Source organism: Mycteria americana, chromosome 17 (assembly GCF_035582795.1).
Source record: "Mycteria americana isolate JAX WOST 10 ecotype Jacksonville Zoo and Gardens chromosome 17, USCA_MyAme_1.0, whole genome shotgun sequence".
NCBI lineage: Eukaryota > Metazoa > Chordata > Aves > Ciconiiformes > Ciconiidae > Mycteria > Mycteria americana.
This window is the reverse complement of record NC_134381.1, coordinates 12,962,643-12,985,439: the sequence shown is the minus strand read 5'-3', so window position 1 is coordinate 12,985,439 and position 22,797 is coordinate 12,962,643. Positions and strand designations below refer to the sequence as shown.

Below are 22,797 nucleotides of genomic sequence, written 5' to 3'. Positions count from 1 at the left end.
GGAAAACCCAGGAGAAGAGGAGAGAGAACTTCTTCTCCCCTGTGCTGTGGCGGAAAGAGCACGCACAAGCCTGCACCCCGTGCTTAAGTGGATGGTTAATGCTCTGCGAGGTGTGAAATTCCTGCTCCCAGCCCAACAGCAATAAATATCACCAAACAACATTTAAAAAAGCTGAAACACAAAGAACATCTTGTCTGTGTTTGTATCTTCACTCACTCAGTGCTTTGTCATTTTAAGTGTTTTCAAACGTTTTTAAGTAGCGTCTTCTCTTCATCCAAACTATTGTGCAGCTGCCAGTGACATTCTTAATTCACCGCTCCTCCAGCGAGTGCCGTGACTCATTTAGCCAGGGAGCAGGAGGAACAGCACTGACTTACGTAACGAACGAGCACCCACAGCAGCACCCATCCAGCGGAGGGTAGCACCATCCCGGGCACCGCTACGCCGACCACCCCTGTGCTGACGATGGGGCTCGGATGGAAGCTCCCCGCAGCCCGGGCCGGCTCGGCACCGCGGGGCTCACACCGACGGAGCACCGAGAGCCGCGCTGCCGCAGAGCCGACCTGCACGGGCAGGGGGGCCGTGGCCCCTCTCCGCAGGCAGGCACCGGCAGCAGCCTCCCCTTTTGAAGGCTGCTGCGTCCATGTTAGTTAGAAAGGAAACAAGTACATAAAAAATGCAATGTTTAACCAGCAAAGATACAGTGAAATCCTCGGTGACCCTCACACGGAGGAAAGCGCTTTCTGTCTTTGCCTGCTAGGAAATGCCATGGCCTTGGCATTTCAGGGATCTGCTGCCTCCTAATGCTCCCTGCCTTAGGGAACTCAGGCCCCTGGGCTAATCCCTTTGGCCCACGTCTCGTATCTGGTGCCAGGAGCTTAGCCCTGGTCCCGGTTTACACGGCCAGCACCTGGCTGGCTGAGAAAAGCATCACCTGCGAATGAATCCCGGTTGGTGTTCAGCACGAGGGGAGGAACAGCATTAACCACAATATAAATCATGGGAGATGAAAATATGGATTTTATTGAGTGGCTTCAAAACGATATGCCAGCTATAGAAGTATTATCTATTGGATAAATAAGAGCTGTCTATGTGACACAGGTTTTCAAAGGATAAATATTAGAGAGGGAGAGAGAGATCCTTCAGTGAAAGACTCATATGAAAGTAGTGTTGGATTTTATTCTGAGGAAATTACAGCACTTGTATGTCAAGTGCACAAGGACTGATGATCATTTCAATAGTGGGAGATGGAAGTGGTATCAGAGTAGTCAAATTTAAATTGTTCCCTGCTTTAGGCCATACCTCGCTGAGCTCTACATCACACTCCTGCAGGCAGCACACCCAGCCTGCCCTCCCTGGAGGCATGCGGCTCGCCCACCGCAGGGACAGGGAGCCCCTGCTGCCCCGTTTTAATTTGCTGCCCCTGGAAGTCTCCTGCCTTGATCCGTACCAACCTCGGCTTGGTGCTTTACTGGCTCAAATTCCCTGGCTCCTTCTGTTCCTGTACGCCCCTGCCACAATCACTCTCCCGGCGCGGCAGCGGGGCTGGTTCCCCATCGGCTCGGGCGTGAGCTCCCACCTTGGAAATCGGCCGTTCTGGGGCCTCCTCTCTCCTGCCCCAGAACGTGCGCTCTCCCCCATTGCCCTCTGCAGCCTGCCCCTGCCCAGGCCAGCGCCAGCTCAGGCGATCACCTCCCGAGCCGAGCCCTGCTCTCCCAGCACAGCCAAGGCCACTGGCCAGGAGCTCCTGCCTGCCAGCCCGCCTTGCTCTCCATCTGATGCTCCTACAGAAGACAGCAAACACTCAGTTGCATCTGCCTTGACTACCAGGAGTGGCCACTACAGGCACGAAAACACGTATCTCAAATGATTTAAATGACTTAAATCAATACACTGCTAATAACAAGTATGTATTTTAATAAACCAGAGTCTTCAGGATGTGTATCAAAACCATCTTGGTTTTGATAGACAGGCCGTGTGTCCGGACTGGCCCTCAGGAGGAGAGCACGCGCGCTGTGCCGGCACGCTGCCTGGTCCCTCTCCCACACCCAGCAATTTCTGCAACACCCTGGGACGGGGGGGATCGGCCTTACCCTCAGTCTGCGCACGGGGGGATGAGTCAGGCAGCTTCTGGGACTTGCTCAACATGAAACATTGAATTTGTGCCAGAGCTGGTAACGCTACCAGGTGTCCGGAGTGCCAGCCCTCGCTGGAACCGTTGGACACCATTCCTACGTAACTACCACGCTCTGTGTATGGATGAAGGTGGAAGAATAACAGAAAACATTACATACCGGCCTCTCGGGTGACATAATTGATGAAATCCCCATGGGAATTTTGGCTCCAAAATTTCCTAGGAGGTGAAGCAACACAATGAGTTTGGAGACTAGAGAGTAGAAATATTCATGCTTTACCAAGAACTTGGTGCTTTGTGTCCCCTGAGTATCTCCCACTGAAGCAAAGGGACCAAACAGGTTACCTGCATAATTGCACCCACAAACTGGTTGGAGCATGCAACACCTTTTTTCCCGGAAGCTAAAAACCCTATTCCATACTGCCACCTTTGCCTAGCCTTCTCCAGAAAAGTCATTTTAAGACACAAACATGGATTCTTGCCTCAAGAGAACGCCATGCTGCCTAACACAGGGATGAGACCCCCTGCCCACGCCCAGCCAGCCTGCAGGCATGAACCCGATCCCTCCGAGATCCACACGCACGCGGTCCCTGCCTTCCCTGGGAATCCTTCATCCCGTGCTGCACTTGCAGCGCCAGACCCCAAGTGCTCGCATAGGCACACTGTGCAAACGGGTTCAAGGCAGTACCAAGTGAACGTGCACTAAAATTCAAGCCTTGGGAATAACAATTTTACTGAGGTCTCATCGCACAGCCGGGGCCAACAGCACCACCACCAACCCTCTTTACCTTTGTTGGCGATGTTCTTCACTGGAGGGTCTTTCTGCACAGGGCTCGACAAGGCACTCTCCGCTGCAGTAGGACTCAGTTTCCCTGTCTCCCAGGAGGTCGTGTTTCTTGGACTTGATAAGTAGTTGATGGGATGCGAGCAGTTCTGTAATGACAGGGAAGAGATACAGGACAGTGAAAATTGTAACGTGCGTCTTTGCTGGATCTAGGTCCAACTTTAAAGATCTATTTCATCTGCACTGGGGCACCCGGGACTTTGACTCCCACCCCACCCTGGTACAGCAGGCTGCTGCCTGATCAGGGTAGATTATCTTTGGGTCTGCATCGTCCAACAGGACAGCCAAGAAGGGAGACAGCCTCTGCCACTCTCCCTACATAGGACAAGCGGGGAGAAAAATAAGACTTCTTTCCATCGTCTCCTCAAAGGGGCCCAAACGTACACCTAGGGCCCTCCTCTGGCGGGTGCACGATGAACGAAGGGAGCAGCAGGGCTTCCTTGCAACTTACCGTGAATGAGAGTGCTTTCTTCTTGTCCTTCATCCTCTGGATGGCATTCCTCACCTGAAGCAGAGCAAGGACATTAGAGAGGGCCACAGCAGCTCTAGCAGAGCAAGAGATCCTCCAGCAAGTCATGGAGAAAAAGCAGTCACTGTCCCAGAAGCAGTCGGGGCTACGCTGCCTGTTGCACCTACAGCCCCAGCTACCCCCTTGGCTGCTAATAAACAGCTGCTTGACGAGTGACTGAGCCCCAGCCTGCGGCATCTCTTACCTCGCTGTTATAGATTGCATAGACCAGGAATATGTACAGGCCCTGAAAAGGAGAGAGCACAGGAAGGGTTAGAGATGCCCAGCTGGTTTGTGCTACTCTGCTTGTGAGGAAATGGGTTTGATGAGCACTAGAATGGGTGAGGACCCAGGCTAAGGGGAGAGGCACAGGCGGTGGGCACGGCACAGCCAGGGACAGCTGGGCAGGAAGGACCTTCCTTAAAATGACACTTGAGACCAGGCTGTTCACAGAGAGTCCAAAGGAGAGACGGTCCCTGCCCCAGCCCCTCTTCCTTCTCCTCCCATTTCATTTGGGGGGAGCAGGCATCTCTCACTGGGCACTCTGCTTCCCGAGCCCGAAGCTCTCCCACACTCCCATTCACTCGTGCATGCAAAATCCCCCAGGAAACACCTCCTTCAGATCTCAGAAGCAGAAACCAGCAGGAATTAATTGCTAGGGGAACTGAAATCCGGGAAGCAGACCTCTCTTCCCACTGAGCACCGACCCGTGGGGGGCTGTCACCAGTCTCCCACAGACCAAGTGCAGCATGATGCCAGGGACAGTTCCTCTGTCCCATGCAGTGACAGACCACAGCATTAACAGGACCCTCCGACCCAAATTCAGCGGGGTACGGACCCAGAGGCTTTGCTCAGCCCCTTCCCGCCAGCACGCCGGGGCTCCGGCAGCAGAGTCTCGGCCACCCTCTCCCTGCTTGCCGAACCGGCGCTGCTGCATGCACACACCGAGGACCGGCAAGCAACGACACGCTCTGCCACGACCAAACGCTCGGCCACAGCTACGTGCCCAGGGCCCGTGTGGGATGTGCTCAGGGAAAGTGCCCGGGGCAGGGCCGGAGTGAGCATCGCCTGGAGGCCACAGCCTGGGGCTAATTACAGCTCCAGACCAACAATTCTGGCCTTAAGGCAGCCCTATCTGGCCCACCAGATTTATGTTATATCTGTGGGGTGTTTGTTATCGCAGCTAGATAAATCAGCTGCAGCAAGAAAAGTAATCCATCTTGTCTTCAATGAGCCTTGCTCTTCATCTGCGAGCTCTTGGCAGGCGTAATGGTAGCAGTACCCTGGCGCCGTGCCATGACCTGTCCTTCAGCCAGCAATGCTGGTCACTCCCCCAGACCAGATTTCTGGCCAGGCTGCCAAGGCAGGTCTTCCTTGAAATAATCATTCTGGATGAGCGCAGGGAGGGGGGGAGCGGCGAGGTCGGCTGGGAGGAGAGCAAGGAAGGAGAGGAGGCCCAGCTGCAGCGGCGGGCGGAAGCGGAGCCACGGCTCCGGAGGAGCCCGCTCCTGCCCGCGCTCCTGCCCGCGCGCCATCTTCTCCCGGCAGGGCCTGCGATGCTCCGGCCCCCGCGGCTCCCCGCTCGCAGCGGGGCGGGCGCTGGGTGGCCGCAGGCGGGAGCGCAGCACGTGCCGGGGCCCGCAGAGCGGGACGGGTGCTCCTGCCTGCTGTCGTCTGTCCTGCCGCGCTCCGCACGGCCCACCTGGGAGCAACGCCGCCTCCTGCTCCTCTCACCGGAGACGGGTGAGTGGCTCTGTGAGTCCCTGCCCTGAGCCAGCCTCAGGACCATCATTCCAGCTCTACCAGTTCAAATGGAGCCAGCAGGTTTTACCCATGCTCTTTCTCAACAGCGGGCGCCTCGGCCCAGCGCTCCGTGCTTGGCAGGGTGTTGGTGCTGCTGCCTCCGAAACGCTGGGCTGGAGGGAAGGCGCTGCCCCTGCTCGCCAGCCTGCAGGGCAGCCGCCCCGGCCACCTCCAGCGCAGCACCGCTCCGTCTGGCCTTTCAGTCACTCGGCTGAATTCCTGTGCTGCCTGGCTAGAGAAGGAGTTGTCATTTTTGGTGTCGACGCACACAGTAACCTTGAAGACAGGCTTTGGTTTCCGCAGATAAACAGAAAGCAGTCAAACAAACAAACAGCCACAGCAGCAAAACTTTCCTGCACAACACTAGCGCATGAAGAAGCACGCTGGCCTTAAAGGAAATTCCAAGGCGATCCCTAAGACAGTCAGCAAAGGGGCTGAACTGGGATGGTTTTACCCCTGCTTTCTCTCAACTCCACAGCTTCCCACCAGCATCACAATTTCTTTTCTGGGGTAATCTGCAAATTGACCTGAACTCGGTAATCACGGGACAGAAGGCAAACAAGCACAGCGTATCCACGGGCAAACCCTCGGCGGTCTGTCCACACAACAGCCACGGCTCCTACTGAGCTTTAGGAGAAAAACAAAAGCAGCAATAACTTAGAAAACAAGGGGAGAAAACAAATCCTGATCCAGCACACACCTCAGCTCCTATCTCACCCAAGGTAGATGTCGTGGCTTGTGAGAGAGGGTCTCAGCAGAGGTAGCATCCAGAGGACACATTTATTCATTTCAGGGAAAAAACCCCATATGCCCAGCATCCATGTTACGACAGCCAGCATCCCACAGCCCCGCAGTGACGAACCAACGGCTGAGCGAGCCCTGGAGCGTGCAGCCTGGGCACTGACATTGTCAGGCCACAGTCAAGGGGTATCAGCAGTCACTGAACCAGGGAACTTGTCATGGGATTTCCCCTGCCATGCCGGGTTGCAGAGGAAAAAGCAGCCCTGAGTGCTACTGGAAAGCAGCTCTCCTGAAGGTTATCCAAGCCCGAGATCCTGAGCAGGACCCCTCTGGTGTGACACACGTGCTCATGTTTTTACAGCACGAACACTGAGGCAAGGCAGAAGACGACTGCCAGGATGGTGCTGGGACGCTGTGCTCGGATCCGCCTCTCTGCTGATGTTGATGGAGTTCACCCGAGCTGAGAAATGGGTTTTTTTTCTGTGAATGAAAAGGTACTGGTGCTGTTCTCAGCTCCGTTCACCTCATCACAGCACTGAGCCTGGAGTTCTCTTCTGCTCAATAACTTAAGCGTGGCATGAGGAGGCAAGGAGAACCGATGCTATATTTAATTACAGTTAGGACCGGCCTCCTGCTACCCTTCTGATACCCTTAATAGTGGAGACGTGGAGAGGCGGTCCTCGTCTGGCCTTGGAACATCCCATCTGAGAGCCGACGGATGTGCGTGAGCAGCGCCCAGCCGCTGGACCAGCGCCAGCCACAGGCAGAACATCCCTGGAGCAACCACCCCTCTTGTGCACGTGGTGATAACGCCGCATTTCACCCTTGGAGAGCTGGGCCAATGCTACGCTGAAACCAGCCAAGTATGCCAGAGGGAAGCACTGCGAACTCTGCTGCTCCGTAGGTGAAAGCTGCAGCGGGGGCCATTTTGTACTGCATCCAAAGGAAAAAAGGGAGATTCCTGGAGAACCCTTTGGATCCCAGTGGTTTGGAGGGTAGTACCCAGTTGCTCTCTTGACTTGGAGCCCCCGGAGCGGGATTTGTCCTCCAGCCCTGGGCAAGGGACTCTGAAAAACGTATCTGTGGATCTCCAGTGCAAAGGGCCAGGGCCGCCTGTGTGCGTACCCCCAGGCGCTACGGCACAATCTTAGCCCCAGGGGCTGGGCCGAGCCTGGGCCGCTCCCCCGGCCGGCTCCCTGCCTGCTGCAGGGGCCTCCCTCCGCGCCTTCACAGCATCACAGAATCGTATAGGTTGGAAAAGACCTTTAAGATCATCGAGTCCAACCGTAAACCTAACGCTACCAAGACCACCACTACACCGTGTCCCCAAGCACCTCAGCCAAACGTCCGTTACAGACCCCCAGGGATGGCGTCCTCCCCCGCGGCCCCCCGCCCCGCGCAGGCCGGGAGCAGCGCGCTCAGCGCTGCTCGAGCTCCATCTACAGCTGCTGCTCCCGAGGCTTGGGAAGCTCCTGCCAACAAGGGGGCCGATGCTTTGAATCGCAGGTGGCAAGCACGTATCCTGGGACTTTTTGTCACCATGTGTCCCTGAGTTTCAGATATCCCGAGCTCCTGGGAACAGTCCTAGCTCAGTGCAGAACCGAGCGCTCCTGGCTGCTGTGACTAATAGAATTTGCTTTGCTCTCTTAACCACATACAGGCTGCTGAAAGCTTTAAACTCTTTTGATGAAATCAGTAAACTTAGAAGCAAATATTAAGTATTGCTTTACACACCAGGGTTACTTTCTGCCCTACAGAGATCCCTATTAATACCAACATATTAACAACATGACTCTGAAGTATGGTAGTTACAGCCATGGCCCTGGAAGACACCAAGACAAGCAAATAGCCTTAAAAATGTAGCCAGATGATGCTACCTAAAGAGGAATGACAAGGCTGAAGGAGATGACATGACTCACCCAAGGTCTTGCAAGTCAGAGCTAGGAACAGCACACAGACTTCCAGCCTCCCCGTGCGAGGCTCTGATCACCAGCGCACATCGCAAGCTGTTCCACCTAACGCTCCTGCATCCCATCAGATTCCAGTGCAGCTCTCACTGGGCACTGGGAGCATCCCTGGGGAGCAGCTGCATGGCTGCAGACAATACGGATTTTAGGGGTAAAGATTTTCAGTCCCTGATTCTTGATTCTTCTTCTCGCGTCTCCCTGCAATAAAGCTGACCTCCGGGCAAAGGGAAGGTGGTTCTGCCTGTACAGTCCTTGGGCCACCACCTCTAAGTATGTCTGAACATGAACCAGATGGAAAACCCTCATCCTAGAACACACACCACCTAAGCAGCAATCCAACACACTGCGGCTGGATGAGACCTTTGAGACGTTCTCCATGAACAGCCCTATTCTAACAGCGATGCTGGCACACGTGGCCCATCCCTGCCCTGTAGGAACGAGGCTCATTTCACTGATGCAAATAGCAGGTGGGATGTCTGCCCCATTAAACTGGACAGTTACCATTTTAATTATCCATTAAATGACCAAATCAAAACTCTAATGAAGTTCCCTTCAAGCACGTCAGTTTGGAAGTGTCATTTTGCAACCATGCTAATGTCAGAAAAATCTAACATGAGAAACAAGATTTCAGCTGGAAAGCTGTGGCACCAGTAGGACACTCCAGCGACTGGTGCTGAAGGGCCGTTAGATGAATAAGCTCTCCAGAGCTGTATTTCCTATCTTGGGAGCATGAACTTAGTTTCCTCTGACAAAACAGCCCAGCAGCTTGGCAAAGCTGGGTTGGGCTTCAGAGCTGACAAATGTCCCCGCCTATCAGGACAGGTAGAGTAGGCTGAAGCACAAGAAACTGCAGATACCTGCTGGGCTGTGATGTGAGGATCCACCTGGTACAGGACTCACCTGGAGGGAGTTCAGCACGATGAAGACGTAGGCCCAAATGATGCTGAGGTGGACAAGGACCCCACACACCCAGGTCAGCCCCAGCACGGGCAGCAGCACCAGGATGGGCTTGGCTGTGGCCCTGTCAGGAAGAAGAGCTCAGGGTCACCTGGGTGCATTTCAAAGCCGAAACACTGCGCACTGGCACCCGCCTCCCAGGCACCAGCTCTCCACGGGGGTCTCTGTCGTGCCCCGCGTCCCTGAGCCCAGGCTGTCCTGGCAAAGCGCCCCAGCCTCCAAGTGTCCTTCCTGGCTCTGCAAACCCTGCCCAGGGTCTTGCCATGATCTGTCTGGGGCGTCTGCACTAGGTTACAGAGCACGGAGTGGATCTGCCCTGAAAGAGCAACATGGGTTTAGGAGCACCCTGGCCAGTATCCTGTGCTTTAGAAGAAACTTTCCGTGTCCCCATGCTGGAGACAGCTCTCCTCCCCCAGCCTTTCAGATGATGTGTCCACCAAGAGACACCCAAGATGGTAGCTATGGAAGAAATTCCTTTGCAAACAAAATTAGTTAAGAGTAGAAAACCCAAACATTTCACCTCCCAGCCCCCAGTGTGCCAGCCCCGCTCTTTATTTATCACTGAGAGTTAGCAAGAAGGGAGCTCTTTGACGTCATTAGCTATGAGAAACAGCTATTTTCCCCCCAGTTGCTGCTACAAGGAGGGCTTCTGTATTTGTTTTATTAGCATATGGATGTCACCCTGCCCTCCAGCAATGCCCTATCTTTGTTCTTCTGTAAATTTGGGAAAATTTATTTATGATACAGGGGAACAATGCGTGTCTAGCAGGGGTATCCGGCGCCAGCTAACAACAATAAAGATTCACAGAGGATGATAAAGTAATGACTCAAGCAGCAGTTTTTTAGAGGTCTCTCTATATTGACTGATTACAGAAGTCCACACCGCCTCTTTCCCCATGTATGTAATCCCCACCAGCGTTACTTTCAATCCACCAAGTCCCAAATTTATCTAGAAAATGCTCTTTCTAATGGCAAACAGCCAACCCCCCTGCACTCTCTACAGCTGGCACCCTGCTGAGGGGCACACACAAGTGCTAAGGACGGGACAGGTATGAGAGAAATTCAGTTACGACCCCTTCAAACTGCAATGTGCTGTGAAGCAGAGAGGAGCCGCTACTGCGGCTCGGAGCTCTACACAATTCCGTGGAAATCGGGCACCCAGTTGGGTCCCTGGGTTCCTTGAAACACCCCGAGCTGCTACCTCGCTTCCCCGCGGTGATGTTTTGCAGGACGTCTGCGCGCCTGCCGGCAGGCTGCTCAGCAGCACGGCGGGCTAACGATCGCAAAGGGGCAGACAGCTCGGCAGTGGGCTCGGCAGCGTCGCCCGCGTTCCCACACACGCTACCACCGCTGCAGACGAAGGAGACGCCAGCCGTTCCCAGGCCCAAAGCACTGCTCCTGGCGATGCCAATGGCCCCAGGGTAGCTTTGATTTCAGCAGGCACTGCCAAGGGTCTCCCGTCCCAAAGTGTTGAGGTTTCGGAGTGCGAGTGCAGAGGGAGTCCAGCGCCAGGTTCCCCAGGCTGGAAGTGCTGGCTGGGCTTCTCAGTGGCACAGACATTAGAGCAGACAGACTGCCTTTGGGCGATGCACAGTTACCCTGGAGGAGAAAATCCTTTCTGCCCTGACTCCCCCAACTCACGGTCTCTCACTTCGCCACGGCAAAGACCCTCAGCTTGACAGTAATCCCACCATTTCACACCCAGCGCAGCCATGGCTGGGAAAACCAGCCCCGTCCCCGCTCACCATATCTGTATTCCAATCTGGTTCTCCAGGCTGCTGTTGGGCGTCAGCATCTTTGATCTCCTGCGAGCACTGGAGACAGTCACCATCACCACCCGGAACAGCACGAAGGTGTTCACCTGCCAGAGAAGAGCCATTGGACCCAGCAACCGTCTGTAATCTCAGCTCCAGGGGGGTGAGTCTTTTCTGCTGGGAACTCTATAACTAAGTGTCAGAACTCGGGGAGAAATGTATCACTCCTGAGAAAGCAGTGAATAAAATACTTCGTAGAGCTATCCACACAAGTATGAAATCTATAAAGCTTACCTCAAAACTTCTACAGAACGTCCTCCCTGTTAAGTGTCTACTCTGGACCCCATTGCACCTCTTTCTGCTACTGTGTTGTTGGATAATGATACGGATAGTACTCCAAGGATGTAGATGTTCCCATATTAAAATCAGACCTTTAGTTAAGGCAATGTCACAGTCAACCTACACATTTATCTACACTCCTAATTTAACAGCCAACACAAGAACTGGTCAGCAAAATTTTCTTAAAGCACTCTTTTCTATCAAAAAGCTGCTTAGGTTAAAGAGAATTATTTGTGTTGTGAAACTATATCTAAAGCATAACAAAAATTCTCCTATAAAAGCAGCAGGCACTACGAGCCCTGCGAGCAAGCACCTTCGCTAGAGAAGTGCTGACACCCCTGACTCTGCAATCCTTTCCTAAAACCAGACACGAAGGAATCACCCCTTCCTGGCAGGCTTTGGCACTTACGGCCAGGATGAAGAGAACAGGCCCAACAAAGGCCCAGATGACGTTGGTCTGAACGTTCAGCCAGCAATGGTTGTCTGCCACATACTTGTTAAAGGAAGTTGCAAGGGTCACGCCCACGATAACAACTGGAAGGCCTGCAGAAAAAAAGCACAAATTAAACGCCGGGAAAAGCAGGCATGACCCATTCAGGGCAGCTGTGCTCTAGACAATTGCTTCAAAACCCCCATGGCCAGACACGCTCCAGCGTGAGCCAGCTTAGCCTCTGAAACCCCATGAGCAACATCAATTTACTGCAGCTGAAACCTGTCCCGGCTCTGCAAGACCAGATTTATACGCTGTCAGCATCATTCTCCTAAGTATAAAGCATTCCAAGTCCTGAGTCCTGATCAAAGCAATTTACTCCTCAGATTGCTTTTTTAACAAAATGGAAAATCAAAGACAGAAACCAACTCAAAATATTTGAACCAGTTGCCCAACGTCCAACTAGGTGTGTGTTTTGCAAGGAGCACTGACCTAAAGAGGCTCCTCTTTGATATGAAACTCAGCTTATTCAAATGAATTCTATGTCCCTAAAGGGCTCACTCAGAATAAAGAGTGCTTAGTCAGGAACATATTTATATTTTAATTACTATCAGACGGTAGTAATGCTCTCCAAGAACAAAAACTTACCATAAACCTCCTCCTCCTTTTTTTTTTGTATTGAACTCTTGGATTTAGAAAAATAACAGAAACGCTTTTTAACTTACATTCTAAGACTGGCAATTTGACACGTAAAGATAAGAAAGCCTCTTCAGAGCAGTGGCACCTGGCTCTCATATTGAATCAAACCAAGCATTCGGGAATCTCGCCTATTGAAACTTTTGCTAGACAAAAAATAGACACATTTTTCTGAGCGCCCAACGCAGAGGAGTCTGTAGATACCCCAGCCCGTCACATAGTAGAACTTCATTCTCCTGTCTTCACTCATGTTGACTGCTACCACTTTGCTCCACAGGAGAAGCCCCTCTACCAGCATCCATGAAAAGGCTGCCATGAAGAAGAGATGAAGGAAAGCAGTGACCGTGAAACACACCGCCTGGAGAGAAGAGAAATCACACGCCGTTTCAGGAGGGAGTCCTCTGGGAGCTTCTGAGTGCGTGTGGTCAGGAAGAAGAGAGCAACCTGCAAATTACGCTGCCGAATGTGCAGAAATATATTTAGATATCCACAAGCACCAGGAAGAGTTCTTAAAATTGCAACACATGAATAGTGCAACTGCTGTAGCCCACACTCATTTCATCTGTGTGACCACCTCAAACCACAGAAGAGGGAACTGATAGCATCTTTTCCTGCAGTTCTTGGAGTTTCCTTGCAGGTCTCTCATCTCAAGCTGCTTGATCCAGCCCCAGGATGTGGAAGAGGACACAGAAAGGGACAGAACTGCACGTTGCTGGTTTGTAACTACTTAAATTTCCTGATGGATTTTTTGTCAGAAACAAACTGTCAGAAGAAAGAGGTGAATTTTCCAGACAGATTGCACAATGTATGTATACGTATCTCCAAACACAGAGACACAACCCTTTCCTAGATGCAAGCTACAGGTAATTAATGAAACATTAATAAAAGGGATTACACTTCTGTTCTGTTTGTTCTGACAATAATTCTTAAGCAGGCCTGGTGCTGCTGGCCAAACAGGACACCTTCTAGTGAGCTTACCTGGTTGGTCTTGGCCAATTCACTGAACATGAGCAGAGCTTCTGCTGCAGCTAATGCAAAGATCAGGTTCTTGTGCACAGTCGTTCGTTCATTCTTGGGGACACTGAAGAAGGAGAGAAGAAACCCGCAGCTCCAGTCAAATGAAAGGGTGCGCACGTTCTCACTAGCCCTTGCTGGGCTGTGCAGACCTGCCCGGGTGACCTGCTACTCGCTGCAAAGATGACAGTCCAAAGAGGCAAGGGACGGCCCTGGTGTGCAAGCGCTTGGTGCTGGGGACGCGCTTGGGTACGGCTGCTCAGACCTGCCCGTTCCTTGGAGCCAAGGAACAGGCAGCGAGGGGGAGGCGGAGGGAGCCACTGCCCTGCTCACAAGGCAGATCTCTGTGCTTGCCAGGTGACACAGAAGTGTTTACAATTGAAGAAACAGTCTTTGCTCCATTTATTTTACAAAAATTAGCTCTAGCAGAGCAGCTTTTATGGTAAACTTTGTCATTGATAAAAATCTTTCCACGGGCACTCAGGTGTGTGCACAGTTCATATAAGCATCTCCACAGAACCAACCAGCACTGCAGCCCCTCCTTAGCCAACGACCGCTCCCCTCCCTTCCCTCTGCTACCGACCACCAGTGCGGCTCCCCAGCCTCGCCCCGCATACCTGCATCACCCCACACCGCCAAAGGATACCTTGCTCTGAAGCGAAAGAGCAAACAAAAAATACAGAGAAGGCTACAAGTGTCTGGACTTTTCTTACCCAACTGCCAAGAATAAAATGAAGGTAACTATCAAAGCACAGAAGGAAACTCCACATCCAATAAAAGTCAAGGTCTGCAGTGTGAGCTCCTCCTTAGTGGTCCTCTGCTCCAACCATGAAACAACAGAAGACACAAACCCCCCACAAATTAACCACAGACTGCTCGCAGGTCTGGCATCCACCCCACAGAGCAGCAGAGAAAGGCTCCTCGCTCACCTGCATCTCGTACACCTGCAGCAGCACAGCAAAATTCGTGGTGTGGTTGCAAAAACAGGCAGTGGAGTCTGGGAGAGACGTTACCACAGAGCAGCCAGCTGTGGACCACATCCCGCCAGCATCTGGGCTAACATGCAGCAAATACCAGAGAAAACACGTGGAAATTACCATCCACTTCAACAGAAAGCCCAGGCGTTAAGAGAATTTCATTCTCCCAGAAGCAGCAGAGTTGAAATGAGGAAAAGGATATCAGAGACAGGTCTCCATATGGACTTCCCTTTGGCTCATCCTGTGTCTCAGCAGATTTGCCTTATCCGTCAGGCACACACAAGAAAACAGGTCTAGTGTCAATGTGTGTATTAAAAAGCACAGATCAGCCATCGCTGCTTTAAACAGACCTCAGTAATTGCACAGCTCTGGGAAGAGCTCCTTTTACAGCACATTCACCGAGAGCATCACTGGACCAGACACGTCTGATCCTCTCCATCAGCTTGGCCTGCCGTGGTACAGTTCCACCAGACTCTTGATTTTCAGGACAAGCCAGCCTGTCTCCAGCCAGCCAGCTGCTCTCCGCTGTCAGATCCGGCAAAGCTCCGGATCTGAATTCCCTGTGCAGGGACCAAGGCTGCACCGGGCCCGCTCTGTCCTCACTGGCGGCACTGGCCCTCTGAGCCTGCCCCAGTACCAAGGGAAGATCAAATTCAGAGCAGGGTTAGTGGAACTGTTTGTGCAGCAACCATCTGCTTCCAAAAACACCCTCTTTCCATCTTCCCCAAACTGATCCATGCCTGTTACAAAACAGGGAGCCTAAGGAGTTTTTTTGCACTTGAATGACTTAATTACCAATCCATAATATATCACAGTCTCAGTGCTCTCACTGCGGTGACATTCAGCAAAAACACATCTCAGTGCCAAGCAGTATTTATGAGGCTGGGAGTCCTGCATGTCTGTTGGGCTATATATCTTGGACCAACCCTTCTTTGTTGCAGGCAACAATCATAATTAACTAGGGCTTTCCATTTGGGTTGTATATACCTCATTAAAGGTCACTTGCTTGTGAGTGACTTTTCCAAAGGAAATCTTCCCAGGAGAGTGCTCTACTCCAGCAGACAGAGGATGCCAGCATGCAAAGCAGGCAAAGAATTACAGATCCCTACTCTTACCATTACATTTATATTATGTTTGGTTTTCCAGTGGAAATAAAAGCTCATAAATCTGGGGACCCGAACTGAAATAAGGCACCTGAGGCTGAAGTTCCAGAAGGCACAGATGGGCCCCACCAGCTTCTCGGGCAGGTCCTGCAGGCAGAGAGGGAGAAGAAGAGATTACACAGCCATGCAGGTACGGTGTGCAGCCCGAGGCAGCTCACTCACTAGGCTGCAACCAGGTCTGTCAGCACAGGACAAACACCTCCCCAGGGAGAGAGGAGTCAAGGTGAGAGACCTGGGCATGGGACAGCCCTAAGTCCAAGAGCCGTGAGCCAAGGCCTCGAGCCACGGCTGGGCACAGCTTGCCGGGTCCGGCTGCGCGATGCCGCTGGCGGGGGGGGGCGGCTGGGAAGCACAGCCCCTCCTCAGGGTACCTGGACGCGGTGCTGCAGGCGGTAGCGCACAGACGTGCTAATCTCCTGGTAGTCGCCGAGCAGAGCGGATGAGATGACGGCAGTGCCCACCCTGGTGCTCAGGTACCTGTCAGGGAAAGCACGCTGCTCACAGGCACGGGAACCGCTAAATGCGCTCAGAAAACAGGATCTCACGTTATACAAGACAGCCGGAGAGATCCAGAGCCGCTTCTGGAGTGCTTCAGTGCCACCAGCAAGGGGCCTGGGCACAGGGCAGAAACTCCCTCAGACTGCCCGGCAAGCGAAAACGCCGCCGCTCCCCCGCAGCTGCAGGAGGTGACGGCACAGACCGGGCACCGCAGCACCCTGAGGGCCGGGCAGCTTGGGCAGACCGGGCACCGGAGCACCCTGAGGGCTGGGCGGCTGGGCAGACCGGGCACCGGAGCACCCTGAGGGCCGGGCAGCTTGGGCAGACCGGGCACCGGAGCACCCTGAGGGCTGGGCGGCTGGGCAGACCGGGCACCGGAGCACCCTGAGGGCCGGGCAGCTTGGGCAGACCGGGCACCGGAGCACCCTGAGGGCCGGGCAGCTTGGGCAGACCGGGCACCGGAGCACCCTGAGGGCTGGGCAGCTTGGGCAGACCGGGCACCGGAGCACCCTGAGGGCTGGGCGGCTGGGCAGACCGGGCACCGGCGCACCCTGAGGGCCGGGCAGCTTGGGCAGACCGGGCACCGGAGCACCCTGAGGGGTGGGCAGCTTGGGCAGACCGGGCACCGCAGCACCCTGAGGGCCGGGCGGCTGGGCAGCGCAGAGGCTGACCAAGGGTGCGGTGAGCGCGGTGTGTGCGCGGGATGTGCGGGCTGCCATCCCCACCTAGTGTTCAGAGAGCTCCCCGGAGAGCAGCGGGGCTCTGCCTCCCGCCCCGCTCTGCCAGCCACCGCCTGCAGAGCCAGCCCGGCTCCGGCAGCTTCTGCCCCAGCCGGAGGGGACCCCGCAGCAGCGCCCGCAGGCTCTGTCCCCAGCCCAGCCCAGCAGAGCGCGTAACCTCAGGGGGACCAGGGGCGCGCAGAAGAGACACCGCGGTGCATCGCAGCATGCAGAAGAGACACCGCGGTGCATCGCGGCATGCAGAAGAGACACCGCGGTGCATCGCAGCGCACAGAAGAGACACCGCGGTGCATCGCAGCATGCAGAAGAGACACCGCGGTGCATCACGGCGCGCAGAAGAGACACCGCGGTGCATCACAGCATGCAGAAGAGACACCGCGGTGCATCACGGCGCGCAGAAGAGACACCGCGGTGCATCGCAGCATGCAGAAGAGACACTGCGGTGCATTGCGGCACACAGAAGAGACACTGCGGTGCATCGCGGCGTGCAGAAGAGACACTGCGGTGCATCGCGGCGCACAGAAGAGACACCACGGTGCATCGCAGCATGCAGAAGAGACACTGCGGTGCATCACGGCACGCAGAAGAGACACCGCGGTGCATCGTGGCGCGTGGAAGAGACACCGCGGTGCATCACAGCATGCAGGCAGCCCCGCCGCACAGCTCAGGCCGAGGTGTGCCAAGGGCCTCTGCCTCCACAAAGCACTGACTCGGAAGCCCCTTTCTGGTGTCCCGTCTCCACATGCATACTGGAGAAAGCAGGGACAAGGATAAATGGGATGGGATGGAGCAGGGTGAAGGTGACCCCAAACCAGAGGCACTGAGAGACTCAACGCAGACTTGGAAATGAATTCTCCTGTGGTGCTAAGAGGGCAGCCCTGGGCTGCAGGGGGGTTCTGTTTCACTCACTTCTGTCCTCCGTCAGAGGCGGCCACGTCCTGGAAGATGGCACTGCTGCCAGCGCCGGACAGGCAGCGCTGCAGGGAGCCGTAGCCAAACCACATGTTTTTCACCGTGACTCTGTGGAGACCTGGAGGAACAGAGCATTGCGGGAAGGGTGCAAGCACACAGGGCAGCTCCGAGCAGCCCATGCTTCAGCGCCGCTGCCCTAATCTGGGGGTGTGATACTGGGGGTCCAGGGCACCCACAGCTCCAAGCTGTGCCTGTAGAGAGGCTGTAGATAATCTCTCCCTCACGGCCTGTCTCCCTTTCACCAAGGGCATCTCCTCCCCACACTTCTCCAGACTGCATGTGTGCAGGGTAAAGAGTTTGTGCCGTTAAGGAAGATGCTGCCGAAGTGCCAAGGGGAGACCCAGGGAAGCGCAGGCGTCGTAACCTACCTCTGTCTTTCAGTCTTTGCATTTCTTCTGCGGGAACTTCAATGAGGTCCTGCCTGCCTTTCTCAGGGCTCGGCACCAGGTATGCCTCACTGCTCAGCTCCTGCCTGCTCAGCTCCAGCTTCCTGACCTCCATCCCTGTGGAGGGGGAAAATCAGGTACTGAACCAGGGTTCAGCCTTCCTCCAGAGCTATTGCTACAGCAAAGTACCACAAGGACATTATAACCCCAGCCAAGACCACAGCAGCAGACACAGATCCCTTTCAGTGCAAACCATGTGCATCTGGGATCAGTTTGTCTCCTGCACCCAAAGGTTTCTTACAGTCCTCTTACAATCCACACTTCTGCACGGAGGAAATGGGGAGAAGGCTGTAGGGTTAGCAAGAGATGAGCCAGAGAAGGCGAGGTGCCAGGAGTGGACTTGGACTGGGAACCAGACGGGAGGACTAAGCTGGGTCCCGGTGAGATGCCCTCCCCCAGCTCTGCCAGTGCCACTCACCGACATTCCCGTGCTGGATCGTGATCTTCGTCCTCCCTGCGGTCAGCAGTGGGGCCAAGTGTGACACCATGCTGTCGCAGAGCTCAACAACAGCCATGGGCCCTCTAATAACCTGCAAACACAGAGAGAGCAATGGAAATCAGCACTTGCACTGTCAGCTCACACTTCCCACAGCTCACAAGAGTTTTCTTAAATGCCTGGTCCTTGGCAGAAAAAGAGAAGTTGGGACTCAAGGCTTTTGCTTTGGTTTGCTTTGATTTCTTCACTAAAGGATGTTCCCGGTCCCTTCAGCAAGGAGACGAGACTGGCAATGAGGGAAACTTGCTGGTCTTTATAAAAAGCCATTAAAACAGCATGGAAATAAATAACTAAATAAGCTCCTGGAAAGCAAGTAGATTTTTAGACCTGACTCCTCATTTTTGCAAAGCTGTAGAACAAGCTTCCTCTCCTCCTGGAAAAGGTTTCACCCAGACATAGACTCCACTGCTGGAAGGGTAGCAGGTGACTGGCCCCATTGCTCAAGGTCCTGCGTGTGTTGGGCAGCACAAGTGCCACCCCCGCAGTGCACAAACTCAAACCCTTTCTCCTGCAGCAGATATATCCGCTGCACCAGCTGCACTGGGCCAGAGCTGGTTTTATGCCACTATCGAGAAGCTGCGAGTAATTGTGGCCACGGAGACCTAAGCATCTCTAAGCGATGAGGTAAACTCTGAACTAGTCAGCATCCTTTCGTTTCTGGAGGTCCCTGGCTCGGTTCCTGGAGCACTGGCCAGGCCAGACGCTGTCACACATTTCCCAGAGCCAGGTGGAGAGTGCAGACCATACACCAGACACAAAAGACCCACATGAGAAGGGAAGAAGCTAACGGAGAAAATCCTAACAGGGGTGGGATGATGGAAATCCCTCACACAAAGCCTGAGGGTATTTTGAACAGCGTGGGGGCTGATGACAGATAGCTCCTTGGCAGCCCAGCCATGGAAAATACAACGAACCATAAAGCATGAAGGGCATTGCCCTGCCAGAGACAGCAGGATGTGGGAGCAAGGAATCTACAAAGCACCAGGAATCTGCAAATTGTGTGTAATCCTGTAAATCCGGGCTGACAAAGTGGAGAAGCTTGAGGAGAGCTGGGACAACCACCGGAGGGGTTTGCAAGGAAGGCACCACTTGGCTGCACTTGTTTGCAGAAGAATTTGTTTGCACCTCCAACAAAAGAGGCAACAGTAAGGCAGCTGGTCTTTATCTGAGCTGGCAAAGAGGCTCCGTGCCCATGCGTGCAGCATTTTCACAAGCTCCAGAATATGGCCAGAAAGGCTACATGTGACCATGCAAGGACAGGTCCTCAGCCTGTGGTCATACAGCATGCCAAGGAGCTGCACACACAACAAGATGAACAGATGTGGCACACAGCGGCCAGACTGCTGGTGACACCGTTACCTGGCTGACTGATGACCACGTTTCAATATTCTGCTCTTTCAAGATTAACTCAGTCACTTCCACATAATACTGGCCCAACTGCTCCAACATCTTCAGCTCCTCTCCCTCCTGGACTTCCACAGCAGAAACTTGCTTTAGTAATTGAAGCACTGCAAGGAGGTCAAACGACTCCAGGACGGGCGTCTCTCCTTCCCTCAGAACAGTTGCCAAGACATCAAGAGCACCAATAGCAACAGAGAGGTTCATGTCTTGGACATCACTCGTGAAGACGTTCTCAGGAATCTGCCACGGAAAATATGTTTTAGTTCAGTGCAGAGCCCTGATTCTGCCTAATCATCAGCTATGCCTTGGCAATGCCCTGCATGCCCTCGCTGATGTGAGGACACCTGCCTGGCCAACCAGGCATATCTTAGGGGAAGGAGATCTGCCCTGACATTTTGAAATCTCTTGTCCAGCCTCTCAACCTTAGCGAGACGAGCCAACCTGAAGCAACACTTTGCTTGTTTGATCACAGCACGAGTTACAGCTGTATTGGTCGCACTCTCCGACAGCAGCTCAGAAAAGGCGTAACTGCTGGCAAAGTGACCCCAAACACCAGCAGGAGCCAGCAAGCCCACCCCAACAGCTCCTGCCTGCTCCCGGTGTCAGCTGCCACTGCTGGGGCTGCAGGACTCACCACAGTCCTCTCTGCAAGCGTGTTCACACGGCCGACAAGCGAATGGCTGGATTCCAGCTGAGCTTTTTTCAGTTGCCAGTACGCATCTGAGAATAAAACAAAAGCATAACCATTGCTGTGGTGTCTAGCAGCGTGGTTAACACACGCCACGCTCAAAGCCTGGGGAATAGTCCTCAGATGGTGGGTAAGTTTGTAGGACAGTCAGGACAAGGAGACTTCACAGCTGTATTTTATTTCTAGTACAAGATCCCACCTGGAGAGACAGTCTAACACTTCTTTTCTGTCTCCTCCCCATGTCCCCCTGGCCAACGAGTCTGGAGATGCCTGGATTGGGAGGCACTCTACAGCACTGCATCCAGAAGCCATGTACCCTGTACAACCATGCTTAACTGGAGAACAGCAAAATAACCTGTCAGAGTGCATGCAACTGAAGCAAAGTCACAGCTACAGCAAGTTTTGCATGCGATCTCTTCAGAGCAGACACAAGGCGTCCCCATCACTGGCCATCATCCTAGCTAGGACCTCCAGGAGCGAATGCCGTGGAAGTAATGAATAAATAAATAACAGATGCTGTACCCTTGCTGTAGCGACAGATAAAAGGCAAAGGCTGCAAACAAGACGCGTAACTGAATCCGCTGCTGCCAACTTCAAAAACTCGGCATTCCTCAACAGGCCCTGTGGAAACACAGACAAACAGAAGGCCCAGGTCCCCCAGAGACACGCCATCCCCAGCAGGTATCGTGTTTCCTGCAAGCAATCCACAAACCTCGTTGAAGACAAAAGCCGTGGACTGCTCCTTAAGCAGCCCCAGAGCCAGAGCAGAGCAGGGACTGGGCTCAGAAACTGCTCCTGACCCGCCTGGTAAATCCTCTCCAGAAGCAACTTGGAGGAGGTGGCAGCGCCAGGTCCCGAGTTTGTGATTTATCAGTAATGTCCCACCAGTCTGGCTGAGAGACTGAACCCTCCCTCCCAGTAGAGCGTCGAAGCACCGGGTGTGCAAACCCCAGGAAACAGCATCACTGGCAAGTCAGCCATTTCTCTGGGTAGAAGAGAAAGCCTGGGATTAGCCCAGGACACCTGAACAGCTATCTTTGCTAGGGTCATTGCAGGGGTCTTCAATGGCCAAGGGTTTAGTGATGACTGTGCCTTTAAGCATGATTTGTAAAATCAGCCCAGCTCTGGATGTGCTTCTGCTTTCCCTCCCGAAGGAGAAGCATCATTCCACAAACTGCACCAAATTCCCTCTCTAAGGGTGGGACTGGCTTCTCGAACTATCCCTGCGTGCCGACCCCCCACTGCAGAAGGGAGCTGAAGCAGCGAGGGGAATGAGACCTACCTGGGCAAAGGAACTGTGCGCTCACTTCCTGAACAGTGCGTTCAACCTCCAGAGCGTTTGAGCTCCACCCGAACACAAGGTCTTGCTCTACCACCCAGCACGACCGCACTTTCTCAATCTGCTCTGCGCCAAGCACTTTCTGCCAGATGTGCAAGTCAGTGATGTTCCCGCTGAAGGACTCTTCCTCCCTGAAGGTGCCCCCCAGGGAATCTTGATCCTGCCCAATTATGAAAGTCCCCTGGCCGTAGATGGCCTGGGGGGTAGATGGCCCCACAGCACACAAACCGCTGGCAGACGCCCTCCTTTTACCGTCGGCATAGATGGCCCAGGTCCCGTTTTCCTGCTGCCAGGTCACACAGAAGTGATGCCACTGTCCATCAGCACGGAACATGGGCAGGTATGGGGAATGGTGCCCGTGGACTATGAGAGCAAATCGAACAAAGCCTTCCTCGTCGACAAAGCCACGGAGCTGGAACTCATTAATAAAAGCCGGCACAGCATAGGAGAAGATGGTAGCAATCTCCTGGGTCCTGGTGTCCCACTGGAGGTGGGCGCAGGCTGTGACAGCAGGCAGTGCTGGGAAGTCAGAGAGCACCTTCACATATTTTGTGTCTGTTTTGTCTCCGAATACCAGGACTGGTACAATGTGGTCCCCTAGAAGGAGAAATTTCAGCCAGCGTAAAGGAATAAGCATGGGCCAAAGCCTGTTCATCTTCCACTGGGATGAAATCATTTTCATATGCCTCCTACTCAAGCTAAGAACTCATGGACGCTGCAGGCAAGGACATCCTGTAAGCATGCAGCAAGGCTTCTGCTTCCCCCGTGCCCGGAGGGGATCAGGAAGGCAGGCAAGCTGAGATTGCATCATTTCAGCAAGTGTAATTTCCAGAAACTTAGTTTTCTAGCAAATAGGATTGCAAACAATGAATATGGAAGGAACAGCATGT

The 22,797-nt window shown here is 53.8% G+C and overlaps 1 protein-coding gene across 3 annotated transcripts in view; it reads right to left on the bottom strand.

Moving 5' to 3' along the window:
- ADGRD2 (adhesion G protein-coupled receptor D2) overlaps window positions 1–22,797 on the bottom strand; it is a 45,336-nt gene that overhangs the window by 5,958 nt on the left and 16,581 nt on the right. For all 3 annotated transcript variants that reach the window (XR_012778211.1, XM_075519569.1, XM_075519570.1), the window contains 20 exons: window positions 21,851–22,504; window positions 21,091–21,189; window positions 20,515–20,600; window positions 19,839–20,120; window positions 18,402–18,513; window positions 17,906–18,040; window positions 17,475–17,595; window positions 15,699–15,804; window positions 15,359–15,414; window positions 14,117–14,243; window positions 13,901–14,004; window positions 13,152–13,254; window positions 12,378–12,531; window positions 11,457–11,590; window positions 10,700–10,815; window positions 8,898–9,018; window positions 3,692–3,733; window positions 3,430–3,483; window positions 2,923–3,067; window positions 2,295–2,353 (listed from right to left, as the gene is read on the bottom strand). Coding sequence is in view for 2 of the 3 variants with exons in the window: in XM_075519569.1 (XP_075375684.1) it covers window positions 2,295–2,353; window positions 2,923–3,067; window positions 3,430–3,483; window positions 3,692–3,733; window positions 8,898–9,018; window positions 10,700–10,815; window positions 11,457–11,590; window positions 12,378–12,531; window positions 13,152–13,254; window positions 13,901–14,004; window positions 14,117–14,243; window positions 15,359–15,414; window positions 15,699–15,804; window positions 17,475–17,595; window positions 17,906–18,040; window positions 18,402–18,513; window positions 19,839–20,120; window positions 20,515–20,600; window positions 21,091–21,189; window positions 21,851–22,504 (2,810 nt within the window). In the remaining variant the exon portion in view is untranslated. The remainder of the gene's footprint in view (window positions 1–2,294; window positions 2,354–2,922; window positions 3,068–3,429; window positions 3,484–3,691; window positions 3,734–8,897; window positions 9,019–10,699; window positions 10,816–11,456; window positions 11,591–12,377; window positions 12,532–13,151; window positions 13,255–13,900; window positions 14,005–14,116; window positions 14,244–15,358; window positions 15,415–15,698; window positions 15,805–17,474; window positions 17,596–17,905; window positions 18,041–18,401; window positions 18,514–19,838; window positions 20,121–20,514; window positions 20,601–21,090; window positions 21,190–21,850; window positions 22,505–22,797) is intronic.